The sequence below is a fragment of the Hypanus sabinus genome, chromosome 1, assembly GCF_030144855.1.
Source record: "Hypanus sabinus isolate sHypSab1 chromosome 1, sHypSab1.hap1, whole genome shotgun sequence".
In the NCBI taxonomy this organism is placed as follows: Eukaryota; Metazoa; Chordata; class Chondrichthyes; order Myliobatiformes; family Dasyatidae; genus Hypanus; species Hypanus sabinus.
The window spans coordinates 147,627,190-147,651,094 of NC_082706.1; the positions used below are offsets into that span (position 1 = coordinate 147,627,190).

Below are 23,905 nucleotides of genomic sequence, written 5' to 3' on the forward strand. Positions count from 1 at the left end.
GCTTTGGCTTCACACTGGTCACGGGTGTTGTCGATGACTAAGGAATACGATTGTCATGGAGACTAAAGACAACTCCCTTGGTTTCACCTTCCTTATGTTTATCTCATCCAAAACTGCCGTCATATTCTAACCTACAGTGCCCCGTGCACATTCCACCTTCATGATCCAAGTCCAACAACAGCTCTGTTTCAAAATTTCCATTCTTATTTTCAAATCCGTTTATAGTTTTGTCTCTTCAGATCCTAACTCTTCTAGCCCTACAAGATCATTTTCTTCTCAGAATCTGAATTAGGCATATTATCACTGACTTAAATGACATGAAATTTGTTGTCTTTTCAGTGGCAGTACAGTCAAGAAATTACTAAAAATTACATAAATAGGACATATGATATAGGAGCAGAATTGGACCAATTGGCCCATCAAGCTTGCTCCGCCATTTCATCATGGCTGATCCAATTTTCCTCTCAGACCCAATCTCCTGCCTTCTCTCTGTATCCTTTCAAGCCCTGACCAATCAAGAATCTATCAACTTTTGCCTTAAATATACATAAAGACTTGGCCTCCACATTGCATGTGGCAAAGAATTCCACAGAGTCAACGCTCTCTGGCTAAAGAAATTCTTCCTTATTTCAGTTCTAAAAGGATGCCTCTCTGTTCTGAGGCTGTGTGCTCTGGTCTTAGACTCTCCCACCATAGGAAACATACTCTCCACATCAACTCTATCAAAGCCTTTCATCATTGAATACGTTTCAATTAGGTCACCCCTTATTCTTTGGAATTCTAGTGAATCCAGGCCCAGAACCATCAGACTATCTTAATGTGACAAGCCATTCAATTCTGGAATCATTTTTGTGAACCTCCTTTGAACCCTCTCCAGTTTCAGCACATCCTTTATAAGACAAGGGGCCCAAAACTGCTCAAAATACTCCAGGTGAGGCATCACCAGTGCTTATTGTCTGAACATTATATCCTTGCTTTTATATTCTAGTCCTCTGGCATTGAATGACAACATCACATTTGCCTCCTCACCACAGACCCAACCTGCAAATTAACCTTTAGGGAATCCTGCACAAGGATTCCCAAGTCCTTTGCGCCTCCGTATTTTTTTTGTATTTTCTCTCCATTTAGAAAATAGTCAACCCTCCCATTTCTTTTACCAAAGTGCATGACCATACACTTCCCATCACTGTATTCCATCTGCCATATCTTTGCCCATTCTCCTAATCTATCTACATCCTTCTGTGGCCACTCTACTTCCTCAAAACTACCTGGCCTATCTTAATAATGTCTGCTAACTTAACAAAGCTATCAATTCCATCATCCAAGTCATTGATATATAATGTAAGAAGAATCCGCCCCAACACAAGAATCCTGTGGAACACCGCTAGTCACCGGCAGCAACCAGAAAAGGCTCCCTTTATTCCCACTCTTTGCCTCCTGCCAACCAGTCACTGACTTTATCCATGCTAGAATCTTTTCTGTAATACCATGGGCTCATAGCTTGTTAAGCAGCCTCTTGTGTGTCAGCTTGTCAAATAGTACAAAGAAAAGGATAGTGTATTAGTGTTGATATGTTCATGGACTGTTCATAGATGTGATGACAGAGGGGAGGAAGCTGTTACTGAAGTGAGGGTCTTAAGGCTCCTCTACTTCCTCCTTGATTGTGATAATGAGAAGAGGACATGTCTCCAAGGGTGGGTGTCTTAGTGATAGTGCTTTCTTGAGGAACACGAGGAACATCACCCCATCCCCTCCAGTCTTCTCCTATCATTTCGCATTTCCCCCTCCCTTTCAAATCTCTTACCATCTTTCCTTTCAGTTAGTCCTGATGAAGGGTCTCGGCCCGCAAACTGCTGAGTGCTTCTTCCTATGATGCTGCCTGGCCTGCTGCATTCCACCAGCGTTTTGTGCATGTACTCTATGATGAGCAACTCATCTTTAGAATACCTTCCCCAAACAGCTCACCGAAGTCTGTATATTGCCAAGGTTTATAAAGAGGATAATGGAATTTTCTTTTTCAGCATCTAGAAAAATGGGAACAGGAAGTCTCATACTTGTTCAACATCATCATAACTCACTCAAAAATATACCATAGTTCAACACGATTGGACCAAATTCTGACAGACCCCACCCAACCATATTGTTGGAATATCTTCAAGAAGTGTCTCACCATCTTCTCCTTAAGAACTTTTAGGTTAAGGTAGTAGCTTTTGGTCTTGGCAGTGACATTCATGTCCCATAATTCATTGTGTGAAATACTGGATGACAGCCTAGATTACTAATAGAAAATAATCTAGAGAAATGAGAGTCTTTCACCTCATTAATGTTGTCAAGAAGCAACAAGTTAAGTGTACTATTTTTTCAAATATTTTAATTGTTTCTTTAGAAAGAAAACTTTGATTGAAATGCTTTTCAAATTTATAGATGGTCTGCTGCAATACCAATAATGGGAAGGAAGGATGCTAGTGCCTCTAAAATTCCAATTGATCACTACCGGAAACAAATTGGTAGGTACAAATATATTAGTCCTTTCTTAAAGCTTCCTCTTCTTTGATTATTTCTGCTGTGTCAAAGAATAAAATTTGCTGTTGTAATATGAATGGGTGGGTGAAGTACCCATCCATCACAAGTGGGACTTCCCAGTGGCCAAATAGTTAAACTCTGATTTCCATTCCTGTTGCAACATGTCGGTCCATGGCCTCCTCTTGTGCTAAGATGAGGCCGCCCTTGGGATAGAGGAGCAACACTTTTTTAATGTACGGATATCCTCCAACCCGATGGCACGTATCTCGGTTTCTCCTTCCAGTAAACAAATTTCCCTCCCACCCCCACTTTCTCTATTCTCCACTCTGATCTTTTACCTCTTCTCATCTGCCTATTACTTCTCCTTGGGTTTCCTCTTCCTTTTCTTTCTCCTATAGTCCTCTCCTCTCCTATCAGATTCCTTCTTCTCCAGCCCTTGACCTTTCCCACCCTCCTGGCTTTACCTATCACCTTCCAGCTAGCCTCCTTTCCTACCCACTCATCTTTTTAGTCTGGCATCTTCCCCCTTTGTTCTCAGCCCTGATAAAGGGTCTTGGCCTGAAGAATCAATAGTTTATTCATTTCCGTAGATGCTGCCTTACCTGCTGAGTTCCTCCAGCATTTTGTGTGTGTTGCTTTGGATTTCCAGCATCTGCAGAATATCTTGTGATCACATATTCCATATTGGTTACAACATAGTCTGTACCAGCTCAGAGAACAATCTAATTCCTCACTAATTTTCCCTTTAATGTACTTTTCACACCTCAAATGGTTCAATTTAATATCAGAGAATGTATTCAGTTTACAATCTGAAATTCTTACCCTTTGCGGACATCGACAAAACAAGAAACCCCATAGAAACTTCAGAACCCCGAAGCCCTCCTCCCTCTCCCTTTGCACAAGTAACAGCAGCATCAACATTCCCCCCATTTGTGCCAGAAGAAGTGCTGACGCCCCAATTCCCCCCTCCACACAAGAGACATTGATCTAGAGTGCATCAAAAAGTGCAGTCCATAACCCAGCACTTAAGTATCTCAGACAGGCTCTCCCCCCCCCCCCATTGAGGGAGAAAGAGGTCATTCTCCTGCAGCTACGAGAGCCAAGACCAGCTACTTGCTGTTCTGATGTTACAGTCTTCCACATCACTTCTCCAAGCGACCTCAACCACGCCCCCCGCCCCCGACCCGAAGACCTACAGGCTCTGACTCACCATCGAGACAGAGAGAGAGGGAGGGGTCGCTCAAGTACAGAGGCCTTCTTCTGACAGCAGCACGTACCGCCTGCTGAATTGACGTTTCAGTCAGTGAAAGCAGTGAGGAGCCAGATTATCTATGGATGTGCTCCCCGAAGGACACATCGTCCAAGCCGATCCTGGAGATAGTGAAGTGCCAGGCCACACAGCCAGTGCAAAGACGCACCACTTGCAGAGAACCGTAGTTTGAGCTGCAGATCACAGACTCTGACAGAACCCCAACTACCTTGAAAAGAAAAGAAAGACACAAGAGAAGAAGAGGAAGCTGTTTTGTGGATGAACTGGAAGAAGTCTCCTGGCTCTGTAAAAACCACTGGTGGCATCTTTTTTAGCTCCCTCTGAAAGTTTCCACCAACTCTCCTCACCATTCACTAGGAGCACAGTAGAATAGTCAATTCACTGACACTAAAGCCTGTGAAAGAAGCCCAACGCAGCCTGAGGAAACCCATGAAGCTATAGCGGAAGCATGTAAACTGCACACAGGCACTAGGTAACTGATGCTGTTGGACAATCACTACCAACTGTGCCTCTTATTTGGGTGCTGTGTTTTCTCAAGTGTGCTGCGATACTTCAGGTTGAATGCATGTTCTCCCTTCTAAAGTATATTCATCCTCAGTTCTTGAAGTATTAAATATAATATTGCTTCTAAAAAATAACGTATTCTGGTGTATACCGGTTTTGTGGATTTAAACAATATTCCTTGCCTCAATTTCACAAACTTTAATTTCCCACCAAACATATTTTTTCTGCATAGGAAGAAAAGTAATTTTAAATTGATTTTTTTTCTGTCAGATCAGGTATTGTACTTTAATATCTAAGAGCAAGAATCCAGCATTAAAAGCATTCAAAGCACTTACACAGCCACAAATACAAATGGCTGATATTAGCTAGCCTCAGTTGTACTCAGCTTATGATGTATACCAGACAGGGATTTTGGCTCAATAGCTCCTTCTCTAAAGAATACAAATTCCAATTTAGTCTCACCAAAGCTGCAGCAATTACATTTACTTACCTCTGCAATTTAATAATTGTTTTTATTTGCAAAAATGGCACAAGTGTAAATATAAACACAGAAGCATGATTGGCCATTCAATCCTGTCCTCGCCTCACACACCCCTAATTTTCTCTATTCCACCTCTGCAGGTGGTGACTCGAACCATTATATGGTTTCATTAACATTGGCAGCTTTCTGGTACTGATCCAAGTATATGCGAGTTTAGACAGCGAGTGCCAACAAGCAATTCTGTAGAACGCATCATATCAGAGACTGATCCTCTGCTTGTTCAACATCCAAATGTGCACGATGCAGCAGGTGTCTCAGAGCAGCGGTCTGAAATTAGAAACCTGGATGGTATTCCCAGAGGCAAGGGAGTCAGAAACTAATCACGCCACACCATTGCTGCCCTGATTTTATGAGATAATTTGAAACAGTATAATTTAATATCAGCTGTATGAGTAAAATTGAAGAATCAGCTATTCGGAAGGCTAGTTTGTTCATTGAATGAGAACTAGAATTTGCTATCAGTTAGCTGGTTCTCAGTTGTTATACTGCTTGATTTTAGTAATTTTATTGTTATGATTTTGCTAGTTAAAGTGAGGTTAGACAAGTGCAGTTTGTGCTACATTCCTGTTGATAAACATCTGGATTTTGACAAAATGGTTATCTGGTAGGAATCTCCGGCTATGTATGCAGCTAGTGGGGATAGAATAAAATGCAATTTCCATCTCTGAGCTCTTGTTGCTCTGTCACATCTGTTTTCCATTCCAGAGCATTGAAGATATCTTTTATTCCAAAGAACAGGGCTTCTCTCCACTACCGTCTACATTATTCGCACATCTACTTCACTACATCCTCCTGGCATCATAACAGGGATAGCATTCCCCTTTTGCTTACCTACCACCTCACAAGCCACTTTGTCCAGCACGTTCCCATTCCCCTTCCCCTTCCCATTCCCGTATGTTTATCTATGGTCTCTTCTACTGCCATGATGAGGCCACCTCATATTTCATCTGGGTACCTCCAACCTGATGACAAGAAAAAACATTGATTTCTCCTTCTGATTTCAAAATAAAAGAATCCTACCTCCTTCCCTTTTCTTCTATTCCCCACTCTAGCCTCTTACCTCTTCTCACTTGCCTATCACCTCTTCCAATCCTCCTCCTCTTTCCCTTTTTCCTACGGTCCATTCTCCTCTATCTTGATTCCTTTCTCTCTTGCCCTCTACCTTTCCTACCTGGTTTTACCTATCACCTTTTAGCAATACTCCTTCTCCACCACCCTCTCCCCCATCTTTTGTTATTCTGGTGTCTTCCCCTTTACTTTCGTGTCAAGAAGAAAGGTCTTGGCCCAATATGTTGACTGTTTATTCTTTTCTGTAGATGTTTTCTGACTTGCTGAGTTCTTCCAGTATTTCATGTGTGTTGGTTGCATCACTGTCTGGTATGGAGAGGGCACCGCACAGGATTGGAAAAAGCTGCAGAAGGTTGTAAGCCATACAAGAAAGAAAATGTTAAAGCTATGATGTAATTCATCTGGGAGCCAGTATAGTTCAGCAAAATGAATAATTTGCAAGTGGGAGTTGTAAGTCAAAACAAAGCTAACAAACTTCAGTTCTATACTTCAGTTCTATAAAGAGCACACTAAAGAAGCCAGTATAGAGTAGAATAAAGATATTATGTGGCTGGTCAAGTCAAGAAATAACAAAGGTATAGGTGAGTATTTCAGCAACAGATGAGCTGAGGCAGCAGTGAAACTCTCTTGGAATTAGGTCGAAGTAGGCAGTATCAGGTTTGACGTGCTCCAAACTCAGCTTGGAGTGGTGTGAGTGAAATCAAAATGGAAACAGTAGGGTTGATGTTGTTGGGGTGGGGTTTAGAGTTGGTGAACAGGGTACCCAGTAATCTACAAACCATGCAATCATAATTGTTTAAGGGCATTTTGTTTTCTGTGCGTAAAGTTAAAGAAACATTCACCGTGTTCTCATTGACTGAGAACAGTTTCATGAAATCACAACAGGGAACAAAAACAGTAACAGCTTTTTCAAAGCCCAACTCTTTCATTTCACTTGTCAAGCTAACACTGGCATAGAATTGACAATGTTTTTAATGGCAAGCTGCAATGAATTCAGCTTAAGCTATAAAACTATGAATACTATTTTATATTGTTTAATATGCAAATTCAGTATTTTTATCCTCAGGTTTTAAGCAGAGATTATGACCTTGTATTTTTCCACTTGGGTTGTTGCATTCTGCTGAAATATTGTTTAATCTCCTGAAATGACATGTAATATCTCTGAAATAAATTCACTCTAAGAGAGAGAGTATACTGAGTAAGTTCAGTTACTATTATTTGAGTGCATTATATTTGAAGTTACTTATGTACAACAGTCACAAATTAAACTGAAATTTTACTTTATTCTTTAGGAAAGTAATTTGCAGATTTATTTGGAAGTTGTAAGGCTGGCTTTAGCCACTTGGGTTTTCATTAAAGGTTATATTATGTGAAAAGAAAAAAACATTTTAATTAAAATGTATCAATGAGAATTTTGATTCTTAAACTTACAGAAAGGAAAAAGGCTAGTAATCAGTTGGTACAGCACACGTTTTTTAACTAATGGTGATAACATCCTTGCATAACACTGATGGACCTCTGTGTGATAGATATGCAGTGTATGCAATGCACATTGTAGGACATGGACTGGAATGGATGTTTGGAAAGCTGGCTTAGGCCTTGTACTAGCGTTTTTTTATTATGTTTGTTGTGGAGCTATTGGAGAGAGTTAAGAATATTCTGAATATAGCAAAGGCACGTGTTTGTTGCTTAAATATTGGAGTAAGAATAAGAGCTGAGGGTTTGAAGGCAAGAGCTTCTATGTATATCAAAAGAGGAATTCTGCGAAGAGGGCCCAAGCTCCTATTAGTGTCTTGGATAGACAGTGCGATCTGTAACTGTGGCGACACTTGCAGGCTGCCCCAGCACATCCACAGACTGACGGTTGCAGACGCAAACAGCATGTTTCATTCTGTGTTTTGATGTACAGTACTGTGCCAAAGTCTAGAGCTAGGGTCCCTAAAGCCTTTGTACAGTACTGTAGTAATTTTGTGCATTGTTGCTGCAAAAGAAAAACAAATTTCATGACAGTTGTGAGTGATGATAAACCTGATTCTGATGTGGGTCTCTGTTGTGGACTGAGAGTGGGAAGGGGGCAGGGAGAAGAAATCATGGTTGATAAAAAGGGAAGCATCAGAGAGACATTCTGTAATGATCAATAAACCAATTGTTTGGAATCAAATTACCTTGATTGGTGTCTCAGGGCTGGGTGTGTCTGCAACCACCCTTAATAAAAGCTTAAGTAAAAAAGTGTTCGTATCACTGGCCTACACCATCGTTGAGTTGGTGGTCAAAGTCTTGCTCTACAACCTTGTGAAACCAGTAAGATTTTTGAATACCAACACACACTTACAAAAATTTAAATCTCATTTGAACATTTATTTTTCACTTTTGTATCACTGCCTACTGCATTATCTGCTTGAATTTAGAGAAAAACAAGATATTTTTCTTCATGATGTAAGCGTTTTGTTGCCAGCTTGATTGCCTTGTACAGATTGCCACTCTGTTTTGAATTATGAATTGCTTTTATGAACCCTAAATTCAAGGAATTTTCACTGCTTGACCCATTTCAAATATTTCTACTAGGTAGATGGACTTGGATATTCAGAGGCAGCAGAATAGTTACTGTGACTGGCTGTGTTTTCAGTCTTAAATGACCCTCTAATTCCAGAGTAACAGTTAGTGAGGTTGGGGGAACTGGGGAAGAGAAGAGATATTTCTTTGCAACGTCAAATATTCAACTAGACCAACATTTAGATTAATCAAATCTGACAGAATAGAGAGAGGGAGGGGGGAAAAGAAACTGCTGGGTTCTGGGAAATATCTGCTGTGGGAGCTGTTGGACCACATTGAAGTTTCTGTTAAAAGAAGAGATCCTGTATCTAAACTTTAGATTAAGAAACTTTGATGTCAGATTGAAGATGCACATATCTTGACTTGTGTAATGACTACAAGTAGCTCTGTTCTAAAATGTATTTCCATAACGTGAATTGGTGATAACATGATTGATGGATGAGGAAATGTTACTGGTGTTACGTAGGCCTTATTAGTTGTATCACAATCTGTTTATATCTGTCCTGTGAAAGGAACTACAGATCATTCTGCTGTAATGTGACTTCGTATAGTACAAGGTTTCTTATGAATGCAACTATTGAGTTATAGCAGAATTACTTGTATTTGGGAAATAACTCTTTGCAAACTATTTTACATTAACAGCCACTCCAGTCTGTTGCCGGTACTCTTCCCAAGTAACTTATCTTTCTGTGAGGTGGTTGTTGGCTATTAGAAGAGCCAACACATCTTACCTGCTTATCACCTCCCTCTAGTGCTCCTCCCCCTGTTTCTTCTGTCCCCTCCTATTAGATTCCCCTTCAGCCCTTTATCTCTTTCACCAATCAACTTCCCAGCTCTTCACTTCACCCCCTCCCCTCTCCTGGCTTCACCAATCACCTGCCAACTTGTACTTCTTCCTCCCCTCCACCCACCACGTTATTCTGACTTCTCCCCTTGCTTTTCAGTCCAGATGAAGGGTCTTGGCCTGAAATGTTGGCTGTTCTCTTTTCCATAGATGCTGCCTGGCCTGCTGAGTTCCTCCTACTTCTGGTGTGTGTGTTGCTATTTGAAGAGCCTTTGCTCAGACTTGGTAGAGAGGGTTTTGCTCAATCCATTTGCTGCTGGCTATCATATTATTACATTCAATTTCCACCCAGTACCCTGCTAGAAAGGTGTTTGGTCACGACCCATTATATAAAAACCCCTATTTCAATGTGTCACAGTTATAGAGCGTGCCGCAAATTGTGAGTTAACTTGTGTGAAATATAATCTTGGCTACTAGCAAAAATGTTAACCTTCTGGTCACAAACTCATATAGCTGCAGTGTCCTTTGACATAACGTCACACTTTCAGTCAGCATATTGTTGCAATTGTCTTTACAGACAAAGCAAATGAGAAGAAATTGCAAGCCATCTTATTCCTATTTTAAAAATATAAATTAACTGTTACAACTTATTCCCAAATGTAATGACTTTTTGGTTCTCATAGAATTCATCAATTTATCAATGACTTGCTGAATTCTATTTGCATATTCTATTTGATGATGACAGCAGTATAGAATTCAATAAATTATGCTTGCTTTGTATTAGATCAATTAAAGCTTTTTGTACTAAATTCTTTTACAGCAATTGATCATAAAAGTTTTATGTGTCACTGTATTTAATGATTAATAATGATGATGCAGAATAGGGTACCTGATAATGGTTTGGATATGGGGCAGTTAGAATTTCTTGCATATATTCACCTGATTGCTGCCATGCTTCAAACATTGGCACATGGCAATAATAAACCTGACTTTTAATTCTTTATATTTAGATGCGTGATCCAATCAAAATGTTACAAATCAGTCCTAATGTAATTGGCCTGAAGAGATGAATGCCCTTTGCTTGTTCCTTTTGTGTGTGTATTCATGGGAGAGGAATTACAATTGGCACTCAGTTACAAGTCAGTAATTCAGTTCATTGAGTGGAATGAGTGTTATGATGTACAAATTTTCATAGGTGTAGACCTCAACTTGGAGAAGCATGTGGAAAGCTCCAGATACTTCTGGTCTTTCCATGGGGAGCACTTGGAGGCCAAGCATGAGCAGCAGAAAAATAGTGGAAGTAAATCATCTTGATCACAAGGGGCTGCCTAAAAAGAAAATGGGTAAATACTAAGTTATGCATACACAAAATACTGGAGAAACTCAAAAAGTCAGGCAGCATCGATAGAAGTTAACGGTTGACCCTTCTAGCAAGGTTACTTGCATTTTGTGTGTGTAATTTTGTATGTTCTGATTTGTGAAATAATTTGAGATTCTTGTGTAAATATGTTATGGTTCAGAAAAGAGAGCTCTCGGTGTGGAACTTTATTCAACTGAATTGATGGAAGATCCTGGAATCTGGAGTAATAGGAAATTGCTGGAAGAACTTGTGGTGTGAACAAATCTGTGGGGGTAAAGAAATTGTTGATGTTTCAGATCAAGACCCTGAATCAGGTCTAAATCACTATCCAGTGGTTACTGCAGGAAAACTAGAAACACTGAGCAAGCTGAATTCCAGACAATCTATCGATCTAGGTTTGGTATTTGATTTCATTTTATTAAATTTCAGGTTTTATTGTGTTTGTGTGTTCTTTTCACAGTCTACCTCTTTTTTTTCTACTGAAGGCATTGGCTCATAATTGGACATTTTTACTTAACTCATCCAGATATTGTGGGTCTTGTGCATGTGAATGCATGCAGTTCAAATACAGGCAACACCACAGATGAGTTTGATTCTTTTGTCTAATACCTTGCATGTGGATCATCGTCAGCAGCATGCCATTTATCTGGCACCACTCCCTCCTAAGTTGTGTTTCTTCTACCACTGCCATGAGTAAAAAACAGGTAAAATGAATGAAGTCTGCTTTCTCTTGATGTTGTTCACTGAGCCTTCTGAGGAACGGGAAATTAAAATTACAATATCTCATTGCAAAGATCAAAAGATGGTTCATACTCAGTTATCAATTTGCCTGCCATATGATTTATTCTAGAATATATTTGCAGGATTAAAGCTGTGTTTTTTCTTATCCACTCATAAGCAATTAAGTATTTGCAGTTAAAAATAAAAACAAAGGTAGAACTAAACACAGCTGGGAGTCCATTTGCAGGTGAAAGGATACTCCTTTGATGCTGTACCAGCTGTGTGTTTGTTAAGTGAATAGTTTACCGAGTTTCTATCCAACTGTCCACCGATAGTATAATGTAGACAAAAACAGTTTCAGTGGTATTCAGGAAAAGCATTGCATTAATTTTTCATGCACAAAATGCATATGAGGTATCGCACTGATGCAGTATGGTAATGAAGTCAGGATGTTAAAATCTGCAGGGAATAAATCTCCGAGCCACTGAGATATAAGAGTTCATCAAATAATTTAGAGACATTCATATGTTAATGAACCTGGTCAAAACTGCATGTTTAGAATTTTTCATGTTTGCATTTTGCAATTTTTATCTGTGTCGGATTTAACCTATATTACTTCCAGTCTCCATACAGAATAGCATGAGGAAATTAGTATTAAGTGCCAGAGTGTAGACAAATTGGAGTTTGAATTGTATTTCTCTGCTTAATCTTTATTCTACTGAAATTATCATTATTTCATATATGCTTTGTACCAGGAGTAAATAAACACCGATTTCAGTATGTTTTGCTCAGGTTGGGATGGATTGTTATTGCTATAGCCTGACAATGAGGTGCTTTAGAAATGGTAACATTCTCCACTGCTAATAAATCCTACAAATGGATAATAATGTATGTTATAGCATTGTAAAAATGCTTGGGGAAACCAGCAATGAATAACTAATAAATCTCTTCTATATTGCCTACAGCCCATGAAGAAAAATTTAAAAAAGACAACTGGATTAGTTATCATTAAGCAAACAGTTAACATTACTTTTCTGTATGCACATGGGGGAGGCATTTGCGAGCTTGCCAGTAATTACTGCATGGTGTGTAAATTCTAGGGCACTTTGGATGTGCTGGGTGACCGTGTTAGCAGAAGTTATTTCCTGCTGCTCAGTTCTCTGAATTTGACCAAAATCTCTGCAAGGCGTAAGAGGGAATGGAAACCCAGGATGTTCTTTCTGGGAGGTGGTCATTCCACGATTACAGTGAACTCGGTACAAATGACGAGTGAGTATGTGGCAGAGCAGGAAGAGACTAGCAGTGCGGGTGTGTGACACTCTCAGTGTTTATATTGAAGGAGATGTTACCTTGCAGGAATCCACTTTAGAACATGTTACCATGAGGCAGAGAACAGCATGAAGTATATGAACACAACAATATGTGATATTGTAGTGATACTAGGAGATTCATTGATCAGGATGGCAGGTACCTCAAAAAAGAATTCAAGCTCCCATTTGTCTGTTTATTTTCTGGAGTATTGCATGGTTGCAGATGCCTGAAATTGTGGTCGTTGTGGAAATGAATAACTCCGGCAGCAAAAGACTCAGCTGCTTCAATTAGAACTGTGGAAATTAAGAAGGAAAATATCAAGCAATATCTAAGATTAGTGCTCTCTGGATTATTTCAAATATCACGTATTAATAAATATAGTAATATGAAACAGATTTAGGACATGGGGTAGGAAGGAGGTATTTTGATTTCTCAAATCTCTGAGCACCAGTTCTCAGGTGCTGAGGGGAAAGAGATTTATATTTGCTGACAAATTACAAAAAGATGCAGTAATCACATAGTTCAATTATTATTATGCTGACTAGGAAAGTAAAATTAAAGGAAGAAAAGGGATACAAGTTCTTGTGATGTATTCAAATTTGCTGCTACTCACCAATGGTGAATACTGCAAGCATACTTCATTGAATGTGAATTCTTTCACATGTCCTGAGGTTATCAAAGCATGGAAGCACAAGCCTAGGCTCTTCATCACTTTTCAGTATCTTACTGCTTCATGAAGATCTCTTCACACTTGCACATTCAGTCCTGCCAACTCCACCATCACTTCAAGATTGCTGAACTTCAACTCCTAGCTTCTTCTGGAAGTCCATCTCCTCATTAGTATTCTAATAGTTGTGATCCTGGAGAGACCTCGAGCATCATCATGTCTCATGGATTTCTTCCCTGTTCAAAGTAAATTTATTATCAAAGTACATATATTTCACCTTCTACCATGCTGAGGTTGCTTCATTTCTTGCAAACATTCAAAGGTGGCACTGTAGAATCAATGAAAAACTGTACATACATACAGACAAAGAATCCAACTCAGATTTAATACCACCGGCATATGTGAAATTTGCTAACTTAGCGACAGCAGTATGATGCAATACATGATTATACAGAGAAAAATAAAATTGAATTACACTAAGTGTGTGTATAATGTGTATATTAAAATTAAGTAGTGCAAAAACAGTAGGAAATTTTAAAAAAAGTAATGAGGTAGCATTAATGGGTTCAATGTCCATTCATAAATTGTACGTCAGAGGAGAAGAAGATATTCCTGAATCACTGGCATGTGTCCTCAGGCTTCTGTACCTCCTTCCTGATAATAGCAGTGAAAAGAGGGCATGTTCTGGGTGCTGGAGGTCTGTAATGATGGATGCCGCCATTCTGAGGCACCACTCCTTGAAGGTGACCTGGATGTTATGGAGGTTAGTGCCCATGATGGAGCTGGCTAATTTCACAACTCTCTCTGTAGCTTACTTTGATCCTGGATCAAAGCATGGATGGTGGGGGTCCTTGATGATAGGCAGATGCTGCTTTCCTGCAGCAATGCTCCTTGTTGATGGTGAGGGCTTTACTTTGTTGATGGACTGGGCTACATCCAATACTTTTTTATGCTTCTCCATTCAAGGGCATTGGTGCTTCTACACCACGCTATGTTACAACCAGTCAGTATGCTCTCCACCATGCACCTTCAGATGTTGGTCAGAGTTTTAGATGGCATGCCAAATCTTTGCAAACTTCTAAGAAAGTAGAGGTGCTACTGTGCCTCCTGTGAGAGGTTGTTGTTGCTCCTTGACTCTGTGCAGCAATCCCATCATCTGTATATTTACACATGTAGTTCTCCTTTCTACTCCTGCAACCTCGGCTTATATCACAGACTGCTCCTGAGTGACTTTGAAACATTATTCCAGTAAAGTAGATCACCATTTTTTTTTCTTCCAAAATTTCTACTTGCCGTCTTTGCTGAGCACTTGCACTGAGCCTCTGTTCTTTGATAACTTCAGTTTTCATGAATTTTCCAATGGAAGATCTTGCAGTAATACATTAAAATTTAAAAGTGTGCAGTTCCTCTAAATATAACATTTAATTTCTTTTACACTTATTTATAATTTTACTGTTTTAGTTTTTTTCTACTTCTCAGCTTATTGTTCTTGCCTACCCACAGTATAATAATTTGTAAATTTATGCTAAATAATTTTCAAAGTTAATCAATTTGTCAGAGTTGAGAGTAATACAAAAATTTATGCCACCAAGAAATTTCTTGTAGCTGATTGGATAGCATGCATTATTCATTGGGATTCACTCATATTTGATTTTTTTTTAGAACACAGTATCAGCTATGGTAACTAATCGCATGACTCAGAAATTAGCAACTGTTTTTCCTCGACATTTTTTCCAGATAAAACATCTAAGGCTGAAAAATAAGATTTTATGTGTTGTAACGTCAGCTGTTTGGAGATATAAAATTAAATAGCTTCATTAAAATTTCAAATTCAAAGGAATGTTTATTTTAAAGCCCACTCTGAGACTTTTTCCTTTCCAAAGAGTTACTAAAAATTAATAACAATTTTGCACTTGTGCTGTTTATAGGGTGTCAGTGGATGGATCATTTAGGGTCTCTCAACTGAATCTCTTCTGCCCATTCTTTAATCATAAAGGCATTGCTGGTTATGCCATGGAAGGAAACCCATCATGTTTCTTTGGCTCCAGATCAGAACTAATTCATCTGCCTTGCTTTTGATACATAGTCCTGTGACTTGCTCTGAATTAAATATTTATTCACTTTTCATTCAGCTGATGCACTTGTTTCTTCCATAACTGCTCTGTGATGAGGCTTTCCACACTCAAACAACCTTCTCTGGTTATTCTAAGATCCTGGACTTGCTCACACTGACTACTTTAAATAACCTTTGCCTCACATCATTTTATTATTGTCCCCCTCTCCAGAGCAAATACTTTTCCAATTAAGCCAATCAGAGTCTTTTCCATAATTTTTATTGTGCTTTCTCCTAACTTTCAATGAGTCAGTGGAATATCCTGTCTGTTTCAAGCTTGTGCATGGCAGATGCAGTTTAATGTGCATAAATGTGAGGTTATCCACTTTGGTGGCAAGAACAGGAAGGTAGATTCCTATCTGAATGGTGTCAAGTTAGGAAAAGGGGAAGTGCAACAAGATCTAGGTTTCCTTGTTCATCAATCACTGAAAGTAAGCATGCAGGTATAGCAGGCAGTGAAGAAAGCTAATGGCATGTTGGCCTTCATAACAAAGGGAATTGAGTATAGGAGCAAAGAGGTCCTTCTACAGTTGTACAGGGCCCTGGTGAGACCCCACCTGGAGTATTGTGTGCAGTTTTGGTCTCCAAATTTGAGGAAGGACATTCTTGCTATTGAGGGAGTGCAGCTTAGGTTCACAAGGTTGATTCCTGGGATGGCGGGACTGTCATATGTTGAAAGATCGGAGCGATTGGGCTTGTATACACTGGAATTTAGAAGGATGAGAAGGGATCTGATTGAAACATATAAGATTATTAAGGGATTGGGGTTGCTAGAGGCATGAACCATGTTCCTGATGTTGGGGGAGTCCAGAACCAGAGGCCACAGTTTAAGAATAAGGGGTAGGCCATTTAGAACGGAGTTCAGGAAAAAACTTTTTCACCCAGAGAGTTGTGGATCTATGGAATGCTCTGCCTCAGAAGGCAGTGGAGGCCAATTCTCTGGATGCTTTCAAGAAAGAGTTAGATAGAGCTCTTAAAGATAGCGGAGTCAAGGGATATGGGGAGAAGGCAGGAATGGGGTACCAATTGTGCGTGATCAGTCATGATCAGATTGAATGGCGGTGCTGGCTTGAAGGGCTGATTGGCCTACTCCTGCACCTATTGTCCATTATTGCAATAAATGATCGTCCCCGCATTATTGTTGTGGACCTGCATTGCCCTTTTGCTTTTAGTAATACCTTCATTTTCCCAGACCTTTTACTTGGGCTTCATTCAGTTGAATTAGCAGTAATGTTGATGTTAAATAGAGGAAAAATGTCCTTCTAGAACAGTCACTGAAGACCAACATGTACAGTAGTTACAAACAACAGTTAAATGGTCAATTTTAATGTTGATCTTTATTACAAGAGGATCTGTGTATAAAAGTAAAGATTTTTTACTGTGATTGCATCATCTCTCAGTCCACCGGCTCTAGAGTGTTATTGGAAATCAAAAAGAAAAGTTTGCAGATGTGTGTATGTTCACTCTCCTCCTCCTGCTGCAGTGTTGTGCTTCTCTTAAAGCCACAATTTCTGCCACCTGTGCCGAGCATTCTACCGGCAGTGCTCCTGTAGGTAATTCTTGTCCCATCATCCAGTCTGTGCTTTCCCATCTCTACACCTCGGACCCATTTATAAAAACCCTCCTCTACTTCCCCTCCCATCGGTGTGTCCTTTACACCAGTATCTTGCTCCTGCTCTATTTCCAGTTTCAGGACAGCACTTGTGGGGTTTACTCCAGTGGATACTGATTTGTCTTTGGGGATGAGAACTGTCTCCCAAGTTGTCTTCCAACTGTCTGTGACTGCTCTCAGCCTCCCTGTATTCGACCTCCATGCACAGTGTAATGATCTGATTTATGTGAACAGTACACAAGACAAGCTTTTCACTGAATGTGACAATAATGATGTGTTGCTTCACACTCTGCACAGTACTCAATTCAAGCTGCAGTTGATCATAAATACTTTATCCGTAACTATATTTTAAAATATTTTATGTACCTGATCAGGCCTTTAGCTAAATCTGGAATTGTAGATTTACGGCTTTTGCAGAACAGAGAGAGTCAATTCAGCTACTCAGGGTCTGTTTTGGTTCTCTAAAAGAGCCATCTGCTTCGTCTCATCCTCATACCCTTCCCTATGGATTTTTATGTATTTTAGGTGTTTGCTCATTTATTTTTAAAAGTAAATATAGATTTTGCAGTCATCCAGCTCTGAGACAGCATTTTATCAAAAAATGTATACAGCAATCACATGAAATTAGGGTAATTTGTGTGTCACTCACAGAGGACTGGACACTGAGTTCCACAAACATTTCCATTCAATTTTAATTCTGGATTCTAAGTTGTATTGTCTCTAGTTCTACAAAGCCCAAATTATAGGCCAAATCTAGCATTATCTCTATCCCTATCTCTCTCCCTCTCTCTCTCCTCTCTATCTATCGCTCTCTCTCTATATCCCTATCTCTCTCTATATCTCTATCTCTCTATATACACAATTGCGTGAGCTGGAGGCAATGCTCATTACTGTCGCGATAACTTAAATCCTGAATCAAATTACAAAAGTCATTCAGTATTTGTAGCTTGAGATCTATCTGACTGTGATCAGGCCAGTCTAGCAAAATTGGTTCAAATGTGTTCTGGCTTCTAATGAATTGGGGTCTGACAGTGAAATGTGAAGTGAGTCTACTAGCTTCCACAAGACTATGAATGAGCCCTGACAGAGAGCCTGAAAAGATGCTTTTGTTTTGTTTTACAATGCACTCCAGCTCTGAATAGTACAATGGGACCAAAGGGATTAATGATAGGAGGAAGCAGAGTTGAAGGGGTGTCAGCTTAAAGATCCTGCTTCAAATACCAGAGTGGCAGAGGAGCACCGTAATTAAAATTGCTGACAATTATGGACCAACATTTTTAGCTCTTAACACTGTGGAATCATACTTAGTATTATGGCTGGAGGAATTTGGCTCAAAGATGAAAAAACAACCATTTTGGATGAAAGAGCAGAGAGTACAATCTTTACATATTTTGTCTGTATTCATACAACTGCCTAATGGTTAATTTGAGAACTGATGAAATTTGAGAAGATTCTCTAAATCCCAGAGCTTTGAAAGAAGTTGTTTTAGAGATGGTGATATTTTGATTATTATCTTCCAAAGTTACTTAAGATGATTCAACTGTTCCTATGGATTGGGGGTAGAAAGAAGGACAAGAGAATAAAGAGAACTGACCTATTAGCTTAACATCAGCAATCTGGGAAATGCTGGAACCTATATTGAAAGTAATGATAACAGAACCCTTTCAACAGAATAATACTATTCATCAAGGTCAGAAATTAAACATTGCTAATACTTAGTACTAAAATATATTGCATATATAAATTGTGAGGAGATTTAGTGTAAATTGGCATCAAGGTCAGCACAACAAATGAGCCGAGCAGTTTGTCCTGTGCTGTACAGTTATGTTCTATAAATTTGAAATAAAATAACATTTAAAATTAATATCATTATTTTCCAGTCCCTTTGCATCCAAGTTCTTTCCTTTCTTCACAATTTCTTTATTCATACCCTTTGAGACGTCAGGTCTTCCATTTCAATGCCAAAGCAGCTAGTTTCATTTTATGTTCTAGGATATGAAGATTTGGACTCTTCTCCCTACTGTCATACTACTCAATGTCCTTGCCTTCTTAAGTGGTGCTTATTAAACCAACTCTTTGACTCAGCATTTGGTCATATTCTCCAATAATTTATTATGTTACTCAGTGTTCCATTTTGTTTGATAATATTCATTGAATTGAATTGACTTCATTACTTGCATCCTTTATATACATGAGTAAAAATCTTTGTTACGCCTCCATCTAAATGTGCAATTTATAGTAATTTATAATAAATAGTATGTACAACAGAATAATCAATAAAACATAGAAATACTGTTGTGTCAGCATGATTAATCAGTCTGATGGCCTGGTGGAAGAAGCTGTCCTGGAGCCTGTCAGTCCTGGCTTTTATGCTGTGGTATCATTTCCCGGATGGTAGCAGCTGGAACAGTTTGTATTTGGGGTAATTCGGGTCCCCAATGATCCATCGGGCCCTTTTTACACACCTGTCTTTGTAAATGTCCTGAATAGTGGGAAGTTCACATTTACAGATGAACTGGGCTGTCCACATCACTCTCCAGAGTCCTGCGATTGAAGGAAGTACAGTTCCCATTCCAGGCAGAGATGCAGCCAGTCAGAATGCTCTCAACTGTGCCCTGTGCCCCTGTAAAAATTCTTAGGATTTGGGGGCCCATACAAAACTTCTTCAACCGTCTGAGGTCAAAGAGGTGCTGTTGTGCCTTTTTCACCACACAGCCAGTATGTACAGACCACGTGAGATTTATGCTGAGGAACTTAAAGTTGTGCACCCTCTCAACCCCAGATCCATTGATGTCAACAAAGTTAGCTTGTCTCTATTCTCCAGCTCCTTTGTATTTGTGACATTGAGGAAGAGGTTGTTTTCTTGACACCACTGTGTCAGGATGATAACTTCTCTGTAGTTTGCCTCATTATTATTTGAGATTAGGCCAATCAGTGTAGTGTCGTCAGCAAATTTTAATAGTAGATCGGAGCTATGGGTGGCGACACATTCGTGGGTTTACAGAGAGTAAAGGAGGGGGCTTAGGACACAGCCCTGAGGGTCTCCTGTGTTGAGGGTCAGAGATGAGGGAGCCCACTCTAACCACCTGCTGACAACCTGACAGGAGGTCCAGGATCCAGCTGAGGTCTCTGAGCTTCTTGTTGAGCCTGGAGGGAATTATGTTGTTGAATGCTGAACAGCATTCTTACATAAGCATCCCTCTTCTCCAGATGTGTAAGGATGCTGTGTAGAGCTGTGGCTATTGCGTTGCCTGTTGATCGGTTGTGCCGGTAGGCGAATTGTAGGGGGTCCAGTGTGGGTGGTAGCAAGCTGCAGATGTAGTCCTTGACCAGCCTCTCAAACTATTTGCTTAGTATTGAGGTGAGTGTTACAGACGCCAGTCGTTCAGACACGTTACCTTGGTCTTTTAGGTACAGGGACAATGGTGGATGTTTTGAAGCAGGAGGGCAGTCTACACTGGGAGAGGGAGAGATTAACAATGGCTGTAAACATACCTGCCAGTTGTGCCACACACAGTCTGAGTACTTGCCCTGGGATGCTGTCTGGTCCCGCAGCCTTGTGACTGTCCACACGTTTGAAAGACCTGCGTGCTTTGTATTTATGTGAAGTACCTTGATGTATTTTACTACTTTAACAGAGCCATATAAATACTGTACATGCTATTATTAGCAAGAAATTGAACATTGCTAACATTTAGTACTGAAATGTATGTTAGTGTGTGTAATTTTGATACAGACTGCAAAATAATTCTTAGTAGATGTTAACTGCAGTGTAGTCATGGTCTAATTCAATAGAACAGAATTTTGGAAGTTAAGCACATTAGATAGCAACAAACATGTTTGTTTAGCACAGTAAACTAAAGGCCAGTTTCTTTCTCCATTCCCCATCCCCTTTTCCCTGTGTCACCTCATCTCACCATTCAACTTCCCAGCTCTTTACTTCATCCCCCTCCCCTGCAGGTTTCACCAATCACCCGGTGGTTTTCTCTTCCCTCCCCTTTCCCCCCCCAGCTTTTAAATCTACTCCTCAGCTTTTTATCCTCCTGTGCTGCCAAAGGGTTTTGACCCGAAACGTCGACTGTACTTTTTTCCATAGATGCTGCCTGGCCTGCTGAGTTCCTCCAGCATCTTGTATGTGTTGGCCGGTCTCTCCTCTGGAATATCAATTTCAATTTGACATCATACATCCCAGTTTGCTAATAATGCTCAATAACTGTTTGAAAAGTCATTTTTATAAGATATAGTGTATGTAAGTAACATTTTGTTTTTGCCTTTAGGTAAACAAGATTATAAGAAAACCAAATCAGTTTTAAAAGCAACGCGATTGAAAGCAGAAGCAAAGAAAACAGCACCAGGAATAAGGGTGTGTGTGGTTATTAAATTTAAATAGGTATCAGATTTTTTTTCCTTAAAGACAACTGACCTAAATATTGATTAGTTCTCTAAAATATTGTTGATAATATTTAAGAATCCATGCAGACCCAGGGAGCCAAGTATTTCTGTGGCATTGCACTTAAAACAAATTACTTTATGCCTGTGGTGATATTTGAAAGTAGGCTAAAATTATAAGCTACTTGGAATGATTAGGCACAGAAGGAGCCCATCCACCCACATACTTCTGCTGGGACTTTGGCTAGCTATTGGGTTTATCCTACTGCACTGTGTACTTTCTGCACAGGGTCAATAATTTTATTGTCTTTTTTAAATGTTATTTTTATAACCACCCTCTCAGGCAGAGCATTCCAGGTCATAGGCATTAGCTACTCACAAAATTGTTTCTCATGTTACTTGTATTTCTTTACCCAAGGATCTTAAAAGTGCCCAATGCAGTATGATAATTCATCGGAGGCTTTACTCGTGGTTTTTAAAAAGTTAGAAGGAATTGTGTAAGAAAATAATAGAGCACAGAGCAACCCCTTAGTGTAATGAATTCCACTTTCATTTAGGCCCAACAGTTGCGGTCCTTCAATTTCAACAAACCTGCTCAGTTTCTCTATCTTTTGTTGCCCGTTCCCTTCAATAACTATCAATCAGCTTCTTATAATCTGCATTGCTTCTGTATTCATCCATTCACCCTAGCGATGCCTTCAGTATGAGCAGCCTTCATCTTTTTAGGCTGGATCTCTTGCCTCTAAATGATGAGACGGTAAAGAAAGGATTAGTAGTCAAGGCATGAAGTTTAAGAATCGGGAAGATATGCTGTAGCTTTATAAACCTCTGTTTAATCCAAGGCTGGAGTATTGCATTCAGTTCTTGTCAGCCCATGATAGAAAATGTCACCTCCATGTGGAGTCTTTTGGGTTGGTGTGGAAGAGTTAGAGAACATCTGCTGAAAGGAGAGGTTTGATACACTAGGATTATTTCCTCTGGAGCAGTGGAAGCTGAGGGGAGACCTGAGAGGCACAGATGTAGTAGATAACTGACATCTCTTCCCTTAGGATTGAAATGTCTAATACTAGAGAGCATGCATTTAAGACAAGAAAGTTGAAAGGTGATGTGCAGGGCGTTTTTTTTACACAGATGGTGGTGGTTATTTAAAATACACTGTTGGTGGTAGTGGAGGCAGTTATGGTAGATGTATTTAGCACAGGTACAGGTGCATGAATATGTAGCAAATGGATAAATGTGGACCATGTGTAGGCGGAAAGGATTAGTTTAATTAGGTTGGAAAACTTGTGGGCTGAAGAGCCTATACCTGTGCTGTACTGTTTTATGTTCTGTGTTCTATGCTCTATCGGATCCATTTACTTCATTTCAAAATGCATCTCTGTGTATAAAGACTGACCTGCGCAGGTTGGCCATTGATAATAGCTATTTTTAATCAACCAACTTTATGTGAAATTGAGTGTCTTGCTTTACTTCCAATGTTCTGAAGTTCCTTGAACTCCTCTGTAGAAGGTGAGGGTTACCTGTCGAATGAACAGGGTATACTAAGTTATAAGTTTCCTTTCATCTTCAGGATTAAGGTTTGATCTGGACTAAAAAGATGCAGAGTGGGAGATTCTCAAATTAACTACTTTTAGGTATGGTTATGCATTGTAAAACTGCTCTTTAAATAGCATTAATACTAATCACACCAACTGCATTGTGATTTGTAATAAACATATGACATCATTCGTCAGTGTGCTTTTGTATAATACTTCGCATGCAGCAAATTTGTTATTTTTGTAAAAGTTTGCTTCTTCAAACTGAGTGTCATTGAAGCAACAAATATTATGCCATTCACTTTTTAACAATACTATATTTTGAAGTATTTCTATTAATCTTTTTGATATGAGACAATTAATATTATGTTTCTCATTCCTCAGCTTCACTAGGTGAACAATATCATCTTTTTCAGTTTTGTATGCAATCCATTTCTTGTGCAACTTGCTGATTGTGAGTGTGCACAGTGACTCATTCTGTGATTTAGAAATGAAGTCCACTGATATGTAATGTATACTTTAGGCATCCAAATATAAAGCTCTTCAAGTAACCTTTGCGCTTGTCAAAACTCCTCCATATCAGTCATCCAGAATGTTGCTGAAACCTCTTTACTTTACTTTTGTTCAAAATGCATCTGCGAGTGCAAAGACTGTTTGACTTGAACAGGTTGGCTAGGAAGCTTGCAACTCAGGAGCTCCACATTTGAGGCTGCACGCATTGGTCGAGGGAAGATTTATTTCTCTTCCTTCATGTGGTTTTTTTCTGCTGTTAGAGCAAAGCCAAGTTTTTCAAAGTGGTAGAGTCCATAATATAGGTGTTGTTGTCAGGATCGTTTCTTCATTGTCTGAACGTTCCAGTTTTCTTCTGAAATGTTTTATGCATGCACTTGTCCTGTTTCTTCTGCTACATATTCATTCTTTGATCCTGACTGATCTTTATTTAAGAAAACACTCA

At 39.5% G+C, this 23,905-nt stretch overlaps 1 protein-coding gene across 1 annotated transcript in view; it reads left to right on the forward strand.

The window, feature by feature from the left end:
* triqk (triple QxxK/R motif containing) overlaps window positions 1–23,905 on the forward strand; it is a 64,975-nt gene that overhangs the window by 24,320 nt on the left and 16,750 nt on the right. The window contains exons 2-3 of the mRNA XM_059978702.1: window positions 2,425–2,507; window positions 21,304–21,389. Of these exons, the coding sequence (XP_059834685.1) occupies window positions 2,447–2,507; window positions 21,304–21,389 (147 nt within the window). The 5' untranslated portion in view covers window positions 2,425–2,446. The remainder of the gene's footprint in view (window positions 1–2,424; window positions 2,508–21,303; window positions 21,390–23,905) is intronic.